The sequence below is a fragment of the Lutjanus erythropterus genome, chromosome 13 (assembly GCF_056507025.1).
Source record: "Lutjanus erythropterus isolate fLutEry1 chromosome 13, fLutEry1.hap2, whole genome shotgun sequence".
Classification (NCBI taxonomy): Eukaryota; Metazoa; Chordata; class Actinopteri; order Lutjaniformes; family Lutjanidae; genus Lutjanus; species Lutjanus erythropterus.
In genome coordinates, this window is record NC_139329.1 from 5,277,447 (window position 1) to 5,296,301 (window position 18,855).

The 18,855-nt window shown below is 39.1% G+C and overlaps 1 protein-coding gene across 1 annotated transcript; it reads left to right on the forward strand.

Annotated features, from left to right (window-relative positions):
• The first annotated feature begins 4,933 nt into the window (after nt 1-4,933).
• Nucleotides 4,934-16,127, forward strand: LOC146316054 (myosin heavy chain, fast skeletal muscle-like). Its single transcript, XM_084733971.1, has 41 exons — nt 4,934-5,013; nt 5,277-5,319; nt 5,803-6,024; nt 6,101-6,244; nt 6,343-6,499; nt 6,593-6,620; nt 6,701-6,800; nt 6,902-6,994; nt 7,085-7,148; nt 7,230-7,328; nt 7,417-7,520; nt 7,643-7,781; nt 7,909-8,027; nt 8,245-8,394; nt 8,503-8,673; nt 8,764-9,064; nt 9,168-9,241; nt 9,347-9,434; nt 9,560-9,677; nt 9,761-9,884; nt 10,309-10,445; nt 10,533-10,788; nt 10,874-11,116; nt 11,200-11,376; nt 11,457-11,602; nt 11,699-11,789; nt 11,884-12,273; nt 12,384-12,510; nt 12,601-12,719; nt 12,809-13,005; nt 13,258-13,441; nt 13,560-13,725; nt 13,851-13,975; nt 14,075-14,383; nt 14,476-14,679; nt 14,783-14,908; nt 15,003-15,173; nt 15,271-15,375; nt 15,471-15,566; nt 15,681-15,812; nt 16,022-16,127. Exons 3-41 carry the CDS (start codon nt 5,818-5,820, stop codon nt 16,040-16,042), a joined length of 5,802 nt encoding a protein of 1,933 aa, XP_084590097.1. The 5' UTR covers nt 4,934-5,013; nt 5,277-5,319; nt 5,803-5,817; the 3' UTR covers nt 16,043-16,127.
• The last annotated feature ends 2,728 nt before the right edge of the window (nt 16,128-18,855 follow it).

Below are 18,855 nucleotides of genomic sequence, written 5' to 3' on the forward strand. Positions count from 1 at the left end.
TTTAAGAAAAAAGTTACAATTTTCTAACATTAAATGTTAATGAGAAAACACTGGTTGACATTTTTCACCATTTTCTGATATTTTAAAACAACCAACTATTAATCGACAGGAGTGGAAGTAACTAATTACAAATACTCAAATTACTGTAATTAAGTAGGTTTTTTGGGTACTTGTATTTTTATGAGCAGATGTGCAAGTCTGTACTCTTACTCAGACTTAAGTATGCATTACAAGATGTAATTTACTTAGTTACTTTTAAAATCATAGTTGAGCACTGAGTTAAATTTGAATCAATATTCAAACCTTTCATCTGCATTTTAGCAGCCAATCAGATGATCTGATCATAAATGAGCCAATCCAGACAAAACCAGGACATACAAATGAAAAACAAGACAAAACGCTACAGCAGCAAAAGTCTGATGATTAATCATTAATCAATGAAAATGTAACCAGATTTAACATTATTAATAGATATTTAATCAATAGTTATGGCAGTAATTTGGACCTCATTTCACATTGTTTTAAATTAATTAACAAAAAAGAAGGAAAAATAGAATAAGGAGAAAAAGGTGTTTTGTATTTTATAAACTATTAATGATTTTTAATGTTTCAACTATTGGTTCATGAAAAAAACAGGTGACTGTGACATCAACGGTTAAAAGTTACTAATACTCTGAGTTATAATACTTTTACTTAAGTATATTTGTAACAGTAGTGCATTTACTTGTAATTGAATTATATTTTAGTAATGCAGCAGCACTTGTACTTGAGTACAGATTTTCAGTACTCTTTCCACCACTGCTAATCAATTAATCGAGAAAATAATGAACTGAGTAATTGGCTATGAAAATAATCTTTAGTTGCAGCCCTTGTTTGAGCCCTCATGAAGTTTAAACGTCATTTTTACACGTTTACAGTCATCATTTATGTCATCATCTTCCCATTATGATAGGCTAGATTTCCATGGGGTTTTGTTTCATATTTTGTTCAGGTAATAACAGATTATGTTAACTACACTGTAATTTTGGTAGATTCGGTGGAGAAGAGATTAGACTATTAGATCACGACAGCATCATATTCATAAAGAATGTTATTGTTGCAGACGTCAAGAAGCGCGTACGTTTTACTGCCCACTTTTTAATGCGTTTTTAACGTACGTAGCTCGTACGCAGGGGTTATACTTCATATTACTTAAAATGTGTTCGGCCGTTAAACGTGAATTGCCTTCGATAAAAACGCACTGAGTGCATACAGATCGCCTCTTCTCGCCACTATCATCCAGCCTTATCTGAAAAAAAACAGGGCCGAGGTCGTTTAAGGTGACAAGCATCGCTTTATAGAGTCTTTTGTATGCAGCCGATCGAAAGCGTGTTGAAGGCTGCACTAAGCGGTGCAGTTCATAGTCGTTCAGAAGTTAGTTAATACTAATAAATTAAATGAGAACTCACCAAAAAACTGTTGTCGTAGACTGCATCCTTCTGCAGCCAAAGTGGCTTTTATTTTAAAACGAAACCATGGGGCATGGATAGTTTTGGTTTCGTTTTCGCGCAGCAACTCCGATTCAAGTAAGTCCTGCCAGGCAGTTGGACGGTACGGTCAAATAGATCGACTCAATCCATAAATTATCTCTTTAATTACATATAACTAATGAGTAATTAATCGGGAAATTGTGAGATTCTGGTGGGGAGCGACATTTCGTCGGGAGAACTGTTCAGTTCACAAGGCTGAGACAGGGATCCACTGTTATTACTTGAAACAAGCACCCTGTGTCGCAAAGCTGCCTAGCAGCTGCCTAGCAGCTGCCTTACAAACAGTGTGATTCCTGCCGCACAGAGGGACAGTAGATCCACGTGGCTCAGACAATGCTACGATCAAATAGTCGTTAAGGGGCAAATGAGTGAGTGAAATAACTGAGTACTGTGTGTTCCTTTCTGAATCAGGTTTAATATAATGGTAAGTGTTAACTTACTCATTCCGTAGTAAAAAGCTAGACAGGAGAGCAGAGAACATGTAGGCACATTTTCAAACACTGCAGGGCTGCTGTGTGCTTTACTTTTAATGAAGAGCACCAGCCCCTTCAGGATCCACTGACTTACATTGTTAAACTGTACAATTTCCATCATCCAAAAAGAGAGCTGGTAACTGCAGTTCTATCAATTCAACATCAAGTATTTGAATTTATGTTAGAAGCAGGATGATCCGTGTTCGCACTCTCTGCCATTGGTGAGCTGCAGTCACTTTTATCCAGTTTTTTTTTCAGACACAAATAGATTCTACCATGTGTGGTCAAAGCTTTTCTGTACCATGCTATGTCAGTTTGGTAACTAATCAGCTGATTGCTTTTTACAGAAGCTTCAACAACTGTCCTGTGCCTCAAAACTCCCACCCCCACATGACCTCTGACCTCCCAGCCTCCCTCTTCCTTCTCAGCACTACGACACCTATCTCATTACATTGAGCTGGCGTAATTAGATCGACGCAGCACAACAAATGTTAGGTGAGCTTTAAAGAAAGCACATAGCATAAAAAAACATTTTACAGTACGGAATGTTAGAAGCACTTGATGCACAAAATGAGCAAAATGAGCAAAATCTCACATCAGCACATCCTCACAGTGGGACACTACTGGAGGGTGGGAATTGGCTATGTTCATTTAGAGACTAAAACCAAAATCATAGATTGAAGACACAATTTTGTTCATTAAGACTGAATTTTACATTTTAACTTCTTCCTTGAATTCAGCCAAGGTAACCATCATGTTGAGATGAGATGGGGAACATGTCAGAACATGAGACAGTCAAATAGTAGCTATGATCTTGTTCTTCTACAAGAAACCTAAGTATGCCTGTAGTATCTGTCCAAGTGAGATAAACTCTCAGGTGCAAGGGCTTTGGTGTGAGCCATCAATTATCTAAATGCTTCACTGAAATGGTCTGCTGAAAATCAAATCACCTTTAACAGAATTTGTTCAATTCAGTTTGTCATTTACTCAAGAATCATTGTGTGAGCTGATATGTCTGAAATACGCCTGCATTACTCATGTCATCAGCTTGGAAAATTATGAAGTTGAAGTTAAGTCAGCACTCTATTGACTTTGACAGTAGTGGTCAATTCACAACAGGCATTTATTTTCATACACTGAGTAAATGAACAGATGTGAGTAAATGTGTTCATTTTCTCAATGCAGCATAATTGTCAGAAAACTGATTCTGTCAAACAAATCATTCAGTGGACATCCTATACAACCAAAGAGGCATGATGTACTGTCACTGTACCTCACATTTGATGTGCCCTAACTATTTCACTTCATTATCTGTTTTTAACATTCAATTTTGAAAATTATTTTCGGGAACCTGGGTGATTCAAAATACCAAATAAACGAACAAATAAAGATTTTGTGACATTTAAGTGAGTAAAAGCAATGGCAACTTTTTCTTCAGAATCTAAATTAGATTTATTGACCCATTACACATTCAAGAAATTTGACTTGTTTGACAGTTTTTCTTTGCTTTTTCTTTCTTTTATTAAAAACTAAAATGAACAACAACATTCAGTCTCTACATACAGGTCAAACTGTTTTTGTTGTAAACAACTGTAAGCGACAGTGCAATTGTGAAAGTGTGCAAGAGAGCTGAAATAAACACTAAATCTGTGAAAACTTACGATGTGTCTCTTAAAGTTTAAAGCAGTTTTCAGTTTTGGTCAGCACATTCTATTAGTAAAGTCAATATACAGTCAATGAGTCCAGGATGAGCCTTGCGCCCTCCCACTCTGTGATGACATGTCACTTCTTTCACCTCAACACTGCAATCAGGCTACTCAAATTACATGATAAGTATCACAGAATGCCACTAACAAATGTGCTCACAGAGACTTACATGTGCTCCTCGTTGCAGCCCAAGTTAGCTGACAACTGACCACTCAATCAAACTCACTCAATAATGTAGACTGAAACCTGACTAAGAAGACATCACAGAACTTGGAGTGTGTTGAATATATGTCTCAGGAGACAGTGACATTCTTGTGAAATCTCATTCAGTTAGTTAAAAGGACAATGATAAATGTGCAATTTTAAAACTATAGTAATTTGAGGTAGAATAAATTATACTTTAATTAAATTAAAAATAATAACATTTAATAAATTTTTGCTTACATAATGATTAGAAATATTACAGTAGTTATATCTGGGTATCCAGATATATCCAAACTCCACATAATAATCCATTTTAGATGACAGAAATGGTTTGATTATAAGTTACAAGTCCCATATGAATGTCTGCTAATTTAAATGTATAATTTTTGTGTTTAGGTTGTTGTCTTAATTCTTGCATTTTCAATAGAGGTTGCCATTAGCTTGGAAAATGAAGCACATCATATAATTTCAAATCAAGTTACAAAACCACTGTGATCCTAATCTGTATAAATGCTAAATCTCTCAACTCAACACATGCAAGTTTATTTGGAGCCAGGAAATTATCAAACAAGCACCAAAAGAATCACTTGCATCCAACCACCAGCCTTTCACAGGCAAAAGAAAAGATCATAATGTCAACTGTCATTCATCTATAATGCTTTTGCTGCCTGGTCGTCAGCTATCAGATTTCAAACAATGGTATAATTCCTAATACAAACTTAAATTCTCAAAATATAATCTCAAGAGTCTGCTCAGTCATTAAAAAGCTTGTTTACACTTTAAAGATGTGTGCAATACTACCACAGTTTATTGTCAGATGTAATCATTTTTAATTACATTTTTATATGAAACTATTACTACATATCTATATATTCTGTGTTTTAAAGGACTAAAAAGCTACTTACTTCAGGTAGGGATTGTCCCCAATTTAATGCTAGCAAAATATTTGAAATGCCTCAAGACTCAGCTGTCATTGTAACCATATTTGGCATGTTAGCCTGCTATAGGCTTTGCTTTGTAAGCAAGCCAGACAGAATATAAGGGGAACCAAGAGGAGGTTCAGACTGTGTGGTAGAAGACTCGTCAAGTTCCTGCTTGTGGTGAGGATACCATTTTGATGTACCATTTAAATTATACTTTTCCTCATTTTTGAAATTAGTTTCCTGAATTGGGGTAATAACAGTTTCATGTAAGAGTAAAAATCTATATGTATTGTTATTCAGTGCACTCTGTGCTTTTCAGACACAAGACAAAATATATATTTTCCTTCCTCCTATATGTAAAAACCTTACATATATTGATATTTTTACAATTTATTTTTTTGTTGCTTCCTGCACTGACAAAAACATAATGTTCTCAACAGGATTGTGGAATATAACATTCTTTTCACGAAGGGAAGGGGTAAGGTATGTACAATTTTTACTACTTTATTAATAATTATTTATATGTTAAATCAATGGGCAACAAAGCGGTGCAGTAGTTAGCTCAAATGGCTAGGGCTGGTTGTGTGGAGTTTGAATGTTCTCTCTGCGTTAATTGGCAACTCTAAATTGCCCACAGGTGTGAATGTGAGAGTGAATGGTTGGTTATGTGCCAGCCCTGTGTCCTGGGTGTACCCTACCTCTCACTCACTGTATACTTTGATCTACTCTAACCCTCTAAAGAATTAAAGAGTATAGCTAATGTTTAATGTTTAATGTTTATTGTAACGGCTATCACTTTGGGAGGCTAAAAGGCTTTAATTAAGCTGAAGGCCACCTGTGACGATACAAAACCATTTTCTAGTTGCGGATGTGATAACATTTTTGTTCAAGGCCTGATATTTGGGCACTGTTGAACATGATCAGAAAACATCAGTCCAAGATTGCTATTGTCTGATTTTGCTGCAGACATAAGCCGCCACCATGAGTACGGACGCGGAGATGGCCATCTATGGCAAAGCTGCCATTTACCTCCGTAAGCCAGAGAAGGAGAGAATTGAGGCTCAAAACAAGCCTTTTGATGCCAAGTCTGCCTGCTACGTGGTTGATGCCAAGGAGTTGTACCTGAAGGGAACAATCATCAAGAAAGACGGTGGCAAAGTCACTGTCAAAGTCCTGGACACCGAGGAGGTTGGTATCACTAAGTCAGAGTCAAATGAGAATCCAATATGAACAGTTCTCATTGTGATAAAATGTCCTGTTCCAGGAGAGGACAGTTAAAGAAGATGACGTCTCTCCAATGAACCCTCCGAAGTTCGACAAAATTGAGGACATGGCCATGATGACCCATCTCAATGAAGCCTCTGTGTTGTATAACCTCAAAGAGCGTTACGCAGCATGGATGATCTACGTAAGACAATCTGCCAAATAAGAAAAGAGAAACACTGAAATTGGCCCTACTTGTAGGAAACATAGAGTTAACTGTTGAATCTCTATGATAACTTTCAGACCTACTCTGGATTGTTCTGTGCCACCGTGAACCCCTACAAGTGGCTCCCAGTGTACGATGCTGAAGTTGTCAGTGCCTACAGAGGCAAGAAGCGTATGGAGGCTCCACCCCACATCTTCTCTGTCTCTGACAACGCTTATCAGTTCATGCTTACTGGTTAGTCATTACCAAAATAATTTAGAATTTGTTAGTAAATTAGGTTTCTGTTGCAACAAAACATAATTAATTTCTTTGTTTTTCATTTAACAGATAGGGAGAACCAGTCTGTCTTGATCACGTAAGTTACACATTTGTTGACTTTGTTTTACATAATCAAACGTCTTGATCAAATTCTAATAAGTCTATGTCTATACCTAGTGGAGAATCTGGTGCTGGAAAGACTGTGAACACCAAGCGTGTCATCCAGTACTTTGCAACAATTTCAGTTGGTGGAGACAAGAAGAAGGATTCATCAAAGGTGGGAATGAGTTACTTTATGATGATTACAATCCAGTATTACTTAAGTATGAGATAGTTTTCCTGTCATTTTCTGATATAATTTCTAAACCTGGATTGTAGGGCTCACTGGAGGATCAGATTATTGCAGCCAATCCTCTGCTGGAGGCCTATGGTAACGCCAAAACTGTGAGGAATGACAACTCTTCCCGTTTTGTAAGTATGGAGCGATTTCTACAGATTTGAGACATCTTGTTAAACACTGCCCATGTGTAGGGATGTTAAAGATTCCTCTATTCCAAACAGGGTAAATTCATCAGAATCCATTTCGGCACAACTGGCAAACTGGCTAGTGCTGATATTGAGACCTGTAAGTAAGAATTCTCACAGTACATACAAATCATTGTAATTGAGAATTGGCCAGGATGTGACATATGAACAACATTTGTAGATCTGCTGGAGAAGTCCAGAGTGACATTCCAGCTTCCTGATGAAAGAGGCTACCACATCTTCTACCAGATGATGACCAACCACAAACCTGAGCTGATTGGTAAACACTGAATTATTGCTCAATGTTAAAGCTACATGTTTCATAGAAAACAACCCACTGATTTAATTGCCCCTTTTCTGATCTCCAGAAATGGCACTCATCTCAACCAACCCCTACGACTTCCCCATGTGCAGCATGGGTCAGATCACTGTGGCCAGCATTGATGACAAAGTTGAGCTGGAAGCCACTGATGTGAGTGATCTTTGCGTCAAATTATGATGTATTTTGTATATTAAGTGCAATATCAAAACTGCTCTTTTAAATGCATTTTCCAAAGTGATTATGTTTTGTTTGGACATCTGTTTTGAAAACAGAATGCCATTGATATCCTGGGCTTCAGTAATGAAGAGAAGATGAGCATCTACAAGATGACTGGTGCTGTGCTCCACCATGGTAACATGAAGTTCAAGCAGAAGCAGCGTGAGGAGCAGGCTGAGCCTGATGGCACAGAGGGTGAGTGTTTAATGTCAGATCAAAGTCAACAGTGCTAAAGTTGGTTATCAGACTAACTTCTGTTCATGGTGAAAGATCATGGTCACATACTGCATGTATTAACTGCAAATCACTGACCTATTTTCAGATGCTGACAAGGTTGCTTACTTGCTGGGTCTGAACTCTGCGGACATGCTGAAGGCTCTGTGCTACCCCAGAGTGAAGGTCGGAAATGAGTTTGTCACCAAGGGACAGACTGTGCCACAGGTAATTAAGATATACAGGTATCAATTTTGTTTAAATTGTAGTGCTTGCATATTTACAGTAGGAAGGAAAGGAACTTCTAAGGAAAAGAATAGTGTAAGCGTTCCATTTTTGATTCTTTTGTCTCCTTTAAGTTAGGAGAAGTTTAGAAAACAAGTAATCCAACATTTTACAAAACAGTTTACTGACTTTAATCAATCACATTCTTGTTTTTAATCAGGTGCTGAACGCTGTGACTGCCCTGGCCAAGTCTATCTATGAGAGGATGTTCTTGTGGATGGTCATCCGTATCAACCAGATGTTGGACACTAAACAGCCAAGGCAGTTCTTCATTGGTGTCCTGGATATTGCTGGATTTGAAATCTTTGATGTAAGCTTCATTTACAAAAATTCAGCAGCTAATACTTTTCATGACAGTCATAACATAAAGATTCTTACAGCTTGTAAGTCTTGATGCTGATTATGCGTCCCCTCACAGTTCAACAGCATGGAGCAGCTGTGCATCAACTTCACCAATGAGAAACTGCAGCAGTTCTTCAACCACCACATGTTCGTCCTGGAGCAAGAGGAGTACAAGAAGGAGGGTATTATCTGGGAGTTCATTGACTTTGGCATGGACTTGGCTGCCTGCATTGAGCTGATTGAAAAGGTAATCATTTCATTTTATCATTCTATTTAATTGTTCTTACGTTGATTAAATGTATCACTTAATTACATACTTCTTCCCACTTCTTTTAAGCCCATGGGCATCTTCTCCATCCTTGAAGAGGAGTGCATGTTCCCCAAGGCCACAGACACATCCTTCAAGAACAAGCTGTATGACCAGCATCTTGGCAAATGCAAAGCATTTGAGAAGCCAAAGCCCGCCAAGGGCAAGGCTGAGGCCCACTTCTCCCTGGTGCACTATGCTGGTACTGTGGACTACAATATCAGTGGCTGGCTGGACAAGAACAAGGATCCACTGAATGAGTCTGTGTTGCAGCTGTACCAGAAGTCTTCAGTTAAACTGCTTGCTTATCTCTATCCCCCTGTTGTTGAGGGTATGACAGTAACTAAAGTAAATTCAAACAGATTGTAAAGCATATTTTCATGTAACTTTTATGTGTGGTTCTAACGAAACACATCCACTGAAATTATCAACAGAGGCTGGTGGTGGTGGCAAGAAGGGAGGCAAGAAGAAGGGTGGTTCCATGCAGACTGTGTCTTCACAGTTCAGGGTAAGGTTTAACTTTGCAAACTTGAACATAAAATCCAGTATCAGTTCATACTCAACCTCACAATTGTTACATTTTATGACAAGAGATGCCATTTTGAATCCACAGGAGAACTTGGGCAAGCTGATGACTAACTTGAGGAGCACCCATCCTCACTTTGTGCGCTGCCTGATTCCCAATGAGTCAAAGACTCCAGGTACACAGAAAACATAATCATAATGAAGGTTTTGTTTTGTTTTGTTGGTATTTTTTATTTAATTTTGTGCTACTTTAACAACAGACCATTTATTGAGAGGTAATTAAGAAATGTCTTTTTTACAGGTCTGATGGAGAACTTCCTGGTCATCCACCAGCTCAGGTGTAACGGTGTGCTGGAGGGTATCAGAATCTGCAGGAAAGGTTTCCCCAGCAGAATCCTCTATGGTGACTTCAAGCAGAGGTACCATTTGATATGTGAATATAATTTTGATGTAGACTATTGAAGGAAAATGGTCACACTGAACATTAACTCTCCTGTTACAGGTACAAGGTGCTGAATGCCAGCGTCATCCCTGAGGGCCAGTTTATTGATAACAAGAAGGCTTCTGAGAAGCTGCTTGGCTCAATTGATGTGGATCATGACCAGTACAGATTTGGACACACCAAGGTAAACACCCTGATTGCATTCATATGTTAATGTAATTGCCATTGAGTATATGTTTTTCAGTCCACTTTTGTCTGTCAAGTACAGGAGTGTTGTTACCCAATTTTAATAAATTTTGTGAATAATTCTGAATTAAACCATGGGCCAAAGAACAAGGATCCACAGCGCCAGCATGTGGCCATGGACGAACGTTACACTTTACAGTGTTACTCTTGAACCAAAGATTTTCTATGTGCTTTGGATTCTGAAGTAGTGATTTCGTAATAATAGAAGAAAAATAGTGAGATGATTTCTCAATAATAGAGAAATAAGGACATTTAGGTGACTATGGGGGTGTGCACTCTTATTTCTTTGAAATATAATGTTTTGTATGGTATATATTTTAGAGTGCAGACATACAGTAAATTTCAATTTTTTGTTCATTCAGGTGTTCTTCAAGGCTGGTCTGCTGGGTACCCTTGAGGAGATGAGAGATGAAAAGTTGGCCTCTCTGGTCACCATGACTCAAGCTCTCTGCCGTGGCTACCTCATGAGAAAGGAGTTTGTGAAGATGACGGAGAGGAGGCATGTTGAAAACAGCTTGTTTTGAGTACACATTTTTACAAATAATGAAGAATTGCTCTGTCAATAATGGCATCCTCTTTCCTACAGAGATGCCATCTTTACCATCCAGTACAACGTCCGCTCATTCATGAATGTCAAACACTGGCCATGGATGAAGGTGTACTACAAGATCAAGCCTCTGCTGAAGAGTGCTGAAACTGAGAAGGAGCTGGCCCAGATGAAGGAGAACTATGAGAAGATGCAAACAGACTTGGCTACTGCCCTGGCCAAGAAGAAAGAACTGGAGGAGAAGATGGTGTCTCTTCTGCAGGAGAAGAATGATCTGCAGCTGCAAGTAGCATCTGTAAGTACACAACGACAGACAGCTGTGCTTTTTCACCTTTTTCAGTGTTGACGTGCTAACACGTGTTTTTCATAATACAAACTAGGAATCAGAGAATCTGTCAGATGCTGAGGAGAGATGTGAGGGGCTCATCAAGAGCAAGATCCAGCTGGAGGCCAAACTGAAAGAGACAACTGAGAGACTGGAAGATGAAGAGGAAATCAATGCTGAACTCACTGGCAAGAAGAGAAAGCTGGAGGATGAATGCTCTGAGCTCAAGAAGGACATTGATGACCTGGAGCTTACCTTGGCCAAAGTGGAGAAGGAGAAGCATGCCACTGAGAACAAGGTTTGTAAATATCAATATATCCAACGGATTGAGCAACATCTAATGATGACCATGTGATAACAACATATTGCTTCAAAACACAGGTGAAGAACCTGACTGAGGAGATGGCCTCTCAGGATGAGAGCATTGCTAAGCTGACCAAGGAAAAGAAAGCCCTTCAGGAGGCTCATCAGCAGACTCTTGATGACCTGCAGGCTGAGGAAGACAAAGTCAACACCTTGACCAAGGCCAAGACCAAGCTTGAGCAGCAAGTGGATGATGTAAGTATACAGTCACTTCGATTAACAAGCATCAAGATAACTCATGAATGTGATAACTAAAAGCTCATTTTCATGTTCAGCTTGAGGGTTCTCTGGAGCAAGAGAAGAAGCTGCGTATGGACCTTGAGAGAGCCAAGAGGAAGCTGGAGGGTGATCTCAAACTGGCCCAGGAATCCATCATGGATCTTGAGAATGACAAGCAGCAGTCTGATGAGAAACTGAAGAAGTAACTTTGCTTTTGAATTTGTACAGTTTTATTATTTTGAAAATTACGGTCAACTGCATGAGCTCTTACTATGTACCTTATCTAATATTCTCACAGGAAGGACTTTGAAATCAGTCAGCTCCTTAGCAAGATTGAGGATGAGCAGTCACTGGGTGCTCAGCTTCAGAAGAAGATCAAGGAGCTTCAGGTGACATATTGTGTAACATGTTCCTGCAAAAGTTTTCCTATTTTGTGTTTTAAAAGTGAAGTTTGCTGACAGCCAACTCATCTACATTCAACAGGCCCGTATTGAGGAACTGGAGGAGGAGATTGAAGCTGAACGTGCTGCTCGTGCCAAGGTTGAGAAGCAGAGAGCTGACCTCTCCAGGGAACTTGAGGAGATCAGCGAGAGACTGGAGGAGGCCGGTGGAGCCACTGCCGCTCAGATTGAGATGAACAAGAAGCGTGAGGCTGAGTTCCAGAAGCTCCGTCGTGACCTTGAGGAGTCCACTCTGCAGCATGAAGCCACTGCTGCTGCTCTTCGCAAGAAGCAGGCTGACAGCGTTGCTGAGCTGGGAGAGCAGATCGACAACCTCCAGCGCGTCAAGCAGAAGCTGGAGAAGGAAAAGAGTGAATACAAGATGGAGATTGATGACCTCTCTAGCAACATGGAGGCTGTTGCCAAAGCAAAGGTACACAATACATAAACTTATACTTTAATACCCAAATTAGTATCTTAAATAAGGCAATTAATATGACTCATGACATCTGATCACGATCTGATCTCTCTTTTCCTAATTAGGGAAACCTTGAAAAGATGTGCCGTACTCTTGAGGACCAACTGAGTGAACTGAAGACCAAGAATGACGAAAATATCCGTCAAAACAATGACCTGGGTGCACAGAAAGCACGTCTCATGACAGAAAATGGTATGTTGAGATTATCAATGAATAATCTGTTCTGCATGATTGAGAAACGTAAAACATAAATTAACGTATCATGACATCTTTTCACACAAGGTGAGTTCGGCCGTCAAATTGAGGAGAAAGAAGCTCTTGTCTCCCAGCTGACCAGAGGCAAACAGGCCTTCACACAGCAGATTGAGGAGCTGAAGAGACAGATTGAGGAGGAGGTCAAGGTAAGAAAACTTTAACTGTGCACTGGTACTGGAACTTTATAGGTGTTAGTTAAACATTTTTTCATACTGAACATTATTTCTAATGCCAGGCCAAGAATGCTCTTGCCCATGGACTGCAATCAGCCCGCCATGACTGTGATCTGCTGAGGGAGCAGTTTGAGGAGGAGCAGGAGGCCAAGGCTGAGCTGCAGCGTGGAATGTCCAAGGCCAACAGTGAGGTGGCTCAGTGGAGAACTAAGTATGAGACTGATGCTATCCAGCGTACTGAGGAGCTTGAGGAAGCCAAGTGAGTACATTTTCAAAAATTCACTGGCCAGAAGGCTAGCATTGGGGGATAGCTCAGCTGGTGTGAATATCAATACTTACATTTAAACAAATTTACTTTAGATTTTTTTTTAGATTTATTTGTTTTAGATTGCAGCAACACCCCATGCCCCAGATATGCTCATCTAGATGATTAAATACATAATACGTTCTCATATGAACAAAAGATTTGGGAAAAAAAAAAGTAAGAGACAAATCATACTTTTTCAAACAGGAAAAAGCTGGCCCAGCGCCTTCAGGAGGCTGAGGAGCAGATTGAGGCAGTCAATTCCAAGTGTGCATCTCTTGAGAAAACCAAACAGAGGCTCCAGAGTGAGGTGGAGGACCTCATGATTGATGTGGAGAGAGCCAATGGGCTGGCTGCTAACCTGGACAAGAAGCAGAGGAACTTTGACAAGGTAACAACATTTATTTTGTGCAACCATAACCTAAAATCAAAGAAAACTAAAATGATTTGTCATTGTATTGAATAATGAGTAGAATTATACAGTAAACTGTATAAATTGTGTAATTCAGGTCTTGGCAGAGTGGAAACAGAAGTATGAGGAGGGTCAGGCTGAGCTTGAAGGAGCTCAGAAGGAGGCTCGTTCTCTTGGCACTGAGCTGTTCAAGATGAAGAACTCTTATGAGGAGGCTCTGGATCAGTTGGAGACCATGAAGCGTGAAAACAAGAACCTCCAACGTGAGTTCTGACCTCATTATGCAACACTTTATAAATTTCATTTAACCTATGTATGTCTTAGAATAACGTTTTTATAGTCAACGCTTCAAGTCTTAACACTAAAAAACACATGAATCTCTCTGCAGAGGAGATCTCAGATCTGACTGAACAGATCGGCGAGACTGGCAAGAGCATCCATGAGCTGGAGAAGGCCAAGAAGCAGGTGGAGACAGAGAAGTCTGAGATCCAGACAGCTCTTGAAGAGGCTGAGGTACATTTCTTCTGGAGAGATCTTTTGTAAAATCATTCACAAATGTTTTATGTAAAGTTTGAAGGCAGAGCTGAATATTTGTTTCTTTCATTTTATTAGGGAACTCTGGAACATGAGGAGTCCAAGATCCTGCGTGTCCAGCTGGAGCTCAACCAGATTAAGGGTGAGGTGGACAGGAAGCTGGCAGAGAAAGATGAGGAGATGGAGCAGATCAAGAGGAACAGCCAGAGGGTGACTGACTCCATGCAGAGCACTCTGGATTCTGAGGTCAGGAGCAGGAACGATGCCCTGAGAATCAAGAAGAAGATGGAGGGAGACCTGAATGAGATGGAGATTCAGTTGAGCCATGCCAATCGCCAGGCTTCTGAGTCCCAGAAGCAGCTGAGGAATGTGCAGGCACAGCTGAAGGTAAGACATAGAGTTGTTGCGCAGTCAATTGTCAGTGTAGGTGCACTCATTTTGGTATTCATGTGATTATTTTTTTGATATTCTTTCACCAGGATGCTCAACTGCATCTTGATGATGCTGTTAGAGCCCAGGATGACCTCAAGGAACAAGCTGCTATGGTGGATCGCAGAAACGGTCTCATGGTGGCTGAAATTGAGGAACTTAGAGCTGCTCTGGAACAGACAGAGAGAAGCCGCAAAATCGCTGAGCAGGAACTGGTGGATGCCAGTGAGCGTGTTGGACTTCTGCACTCTCAGGTGAACAAGCACAATCTCTCTTCAATAAGTCAAAAAGTTTTTAAATAAGATGTGGAAATCAGGCATTTGATGACGCAAGTGACTTAATCATTTTACCTTTTAGAACACAAGCCTTATGAACACCAAGAAGAAGCTTGAGACTGACCTGGTCCAGATCCAGAGTGAAGTGGATGACACAGTTCAGGAAGCAAGAAATGCAGAGGAGAAGGCCAAGAAGGCCATCACTGATGTAGGTTTAACTTTCATTTGCTCTGATTCTCACTCCAACTAAAATGTGTTTTTCCATGATATTTGTAAGTAAAATTTTATGATGCATCCTCTAGGCTGCTATGATGGCTGAGGAGCTGAAGAAGGAGCAGGATACTAGCGCTCACCTGGAGAGGATGAAGAAGAACCTGGAGGTTGCTGTTAAGGACCTGCAGCACCGCCTGGATGAGGCTGAGAACCTGGCCATGAAGGGTGGCAAGAAGCAGCTCCAGAAGCTTGAGTCTAGGGTAAGACAATTCTGTTATGATTTCCAGTCAAACAAGTGTAATAAAACATTTGGAAACATTACAGATTCTAAATAGTACATTTTTTACCCTTCTGAAGGTGCGTGAGCTGGAGGGAGAGGTTGAGGCTGAGCAGAGACGTGGAGCAGATGCTGTTAAGGGTGTGCGCAAATATGAGAGGAGAGTGAAGGAGCTCACCTACCAGGTACAACTGCGTGAATAATTTACATGTGCAGTACAAATCAATCTTCCATTTTTACCATTCAAAATATTCAAACATGCAAATATTTTCTATTACAGACTGAGGAGGACAAGAAAAATGTCACCAGGCTGCAGGATCTGGTAGACAAGTTGCAGCTCAAGGTGAAGGCTTACAAGAGGCAGGCTGAGGAAGCGGTAAGAACAAAACATTCATTTTAAACAATAAGAGCTTGATATCATTTCATCATTATTTTACGCATAGTAGACTATCAGGTCTTTCTAAACATTTATCTTTCTCTTGAATTACAGGAGGAGCAGGCCAACGGTCACCTGTCCAAGTGCAGGAAGCTCCAGCATGAGCTGGAGGAGGCTGAGGAGCGTGCTGACATTGCAGAGTCCCAGGTCAACAAAATGAGAGCAAAGAGCCGCGACTCTGGCAAGGTAAATATGTCAGCTTAGTGAAAAATAACAAGCATTGTAGTGATCATTCTTTGATATATGTCTGTCAGTATGTCAGAGCAGATTCTTAACAGTATCGTATCATTACCCAGCATTAGGTTTAAACACTATAAAATGCACTGATTACAATTATTGTCACCTAAGGATTATTCAAATCAGACTCACACAAACCATTTATCTGTTTTTTACAGGGAAAAGAAGCAGCTGAGTAAATCACACTGGGTGCTTCGATGTGTTGAATCATAAATATGATATAATTTATGGTGAAACAATAAAGATTAAGCAGTTGCTCCTAAATTGCTGTCTGTAATATTTTATGTCTTTGTTTCCAATGAAATGTAGCTAATGTGAGTTTTGAGTAACAGTAACCAAATAATTTTTACAATTGCTAATTATAGCAGAATGCATTTGTTTTGGTGATGTGAAACATCAAGTATGTTGGTTTATAATACATTGTTAAAGCCCCTGCTGAGATGACAGCAGTGTGACACTTATACATGGCAACGTTTTCAGCCAACTAGTCACATCAAAAGCTAAAACAGTCCTTAACATTTGAGCTGAAGGTGGTATGCATAGCTAATAAGTCTGTCCCTGATGTGTATAGCTGGCTAACAAGCACGCTTGTATACCTTTTACAAGAAGTTGGAGAAAAGGCTTGTGTGAGGAAGTGTGTCATTCAAGTAACTTCAATCCTAACCTGGAAAAGAGGCACGAAAATAGGAAGGACTAGGACAGCATAACACAGAGAGGTATCTTTGGGTTACGGTCAGTGTGGCAATCAGCCATCAGTCACTATTAAATCCAGTTATATAAATAGTAAATAAAATAAAATATGCAGAAGGAAAACTAGTCAGATCATATACAACAATAATATAATTTATATAGATCAGTCACAACCTAAAGCCAAGCTTGTCTGATATTCCAATACCGCATGGGTAAGGAGAAATCAAATATGACACAGTGTCAGCTGTTCTGTAACAGGTGTTTCAGTGTCCTGACACCACCACAAAAACATTGGGTACATGCACACATAATGTAGTCAAAAAATTATTTATTAGTTGGAAATGTGGTGTGAATGATTATTGGGTGCAAATGTTTAATTTCAAAGTAAATTAAACATTTATGAATGTAAATTAGTTTTTATCATAGGAGATTTTTCAGTTTGCAAACTACATCATGTCACTATAATGAGTGACAACTGAATGTGAAAATTTGGAGTGCTTTTCACACCAAAAGTTTAACACCACTGCCGGTGACATTTAAAAATGATATTGCTCAACAACCGGAATGGTTGACATTCAAAATGTAGCAATGAGCATGAAGCCAAAAATGGACTTGAAGCTCTGCCTGCAGAGTCAGTTAGTGTTAATAGCTTGACATATGAGTGTGAATACCACAGACATATCTCTTACACCTTATCACAAGTAGTTATATATTTTTCAGTATTTATTTGTTGTTAAACAATTTACATCTTAATTGTTGCTCCATTTACAACTGTAAATTTGTATTTCTTGATCAAATAAATGAATATTTTTATTGTAAATGACATATTTCAATACCTTGCTAAATAAACTTTTGTCAAAAGACCTAAAATTAAAGTTATGTATTTGAAGTAAAGCTTATCACAAATTTACAGCATGCCTTTGCTGACGGAAACCTGAAACATAAGATGTATGTACTAGCAGCAAATGCCACACTCATGTCAGTGTCATCTGTCATTCTCACCATATTTGGCTTGTCTCCCGCATTTAACTTCTGCATTGTAAGCAAAGCACATTGAATGCAAAGATTCCAATTTCAGTCTGTGAGTGTGTTAAAAGACCTATGAAGCTTATGTCTGTGGTGAAATTACTTAATTACTATGATGCTTCAGATCACAGTAGTCTGACTTTACAGTATTGTACATACAGAATGATGTGAAGAAGAGTAAACATTTTGATTAATTTAAAGTTTTTTAAATTAATTTTAACTACTGTGTCTAAAAAAAGTTATTTACAGCAACTTCTCACTCATTTCACACAGAATAAAATTGTTTCATGCTAAATAAACTGATATCATCATATTAAGTATATGTGCATTTCTTATTACCAGCTCTATAGCTCTAGTTCAGTAAATTGCTTTGAAATCAAACTATGGTGTTGGTTATACATTTTCCTGTTTAGCAGAACTCAGTTACATTGACTAAGGATATTAGTGGTATTAACACATAAGAACCCTCCACTATGAGTAGGATTAGTCAACAGGTGGCAGAAATTTAGGATGTAAGGGATGCTCTGATATAGGCAAGAAGGGGTCAAGAGGGCCATCACTGATACAGATTCAAAATGAATTTGCTCTCTATTTTACAAATAACTCAAGGACAATAAGTAGAGCCTTGAAGTTGCTGTGGAGGAGTTGCAGCACTGCCTGGATGAGGCTGAGAAATAATGAGTGGTAATAAGCACATTAAACACATGCAAAATTCTTAAATCTTGTCTGCAAACATGAGAGGAGTTTGAAGTAACATCCCTGCCAGGCACAGTCATGTACACATTTAACACACAAAAGAAATCAAACCTTGCTATACCTGAAAATCTTAAAAAATTTGCAGATTTATTTTATACCACGAATTGAAGAAAATTATTAGCAGGCTGAAGGGCTGAAGGATAACTGAGGGAGTAGCAATTGGTGCTTTAGATGTTCTTGAAAACTGAGCATGAAAATGCTGTACTTAATTCCCAAACTTGAAAAATCTGGAACTGCTAAGATTATTAGAATTATGGGACCTAAAAATGGGGTGACAGAATAGGTTGAGAAATCCTTGCATGGTCTTACGGTAGATGACTGTGTAATTTTCACCACATTTGTTTCCCCTTAGAATCAAATCTGAATTCATGTCAGAGAAATATGAAACAAACAAAACTTTATGTACAAAAATCTGCATTCTTCAAAATAATAGTTGGCTATTACATCAAGTATAAATACTGCTTTTGTAAATTAGAGACACTAATAAAACAAATCCGGATCTAACATCACTAACATTTGA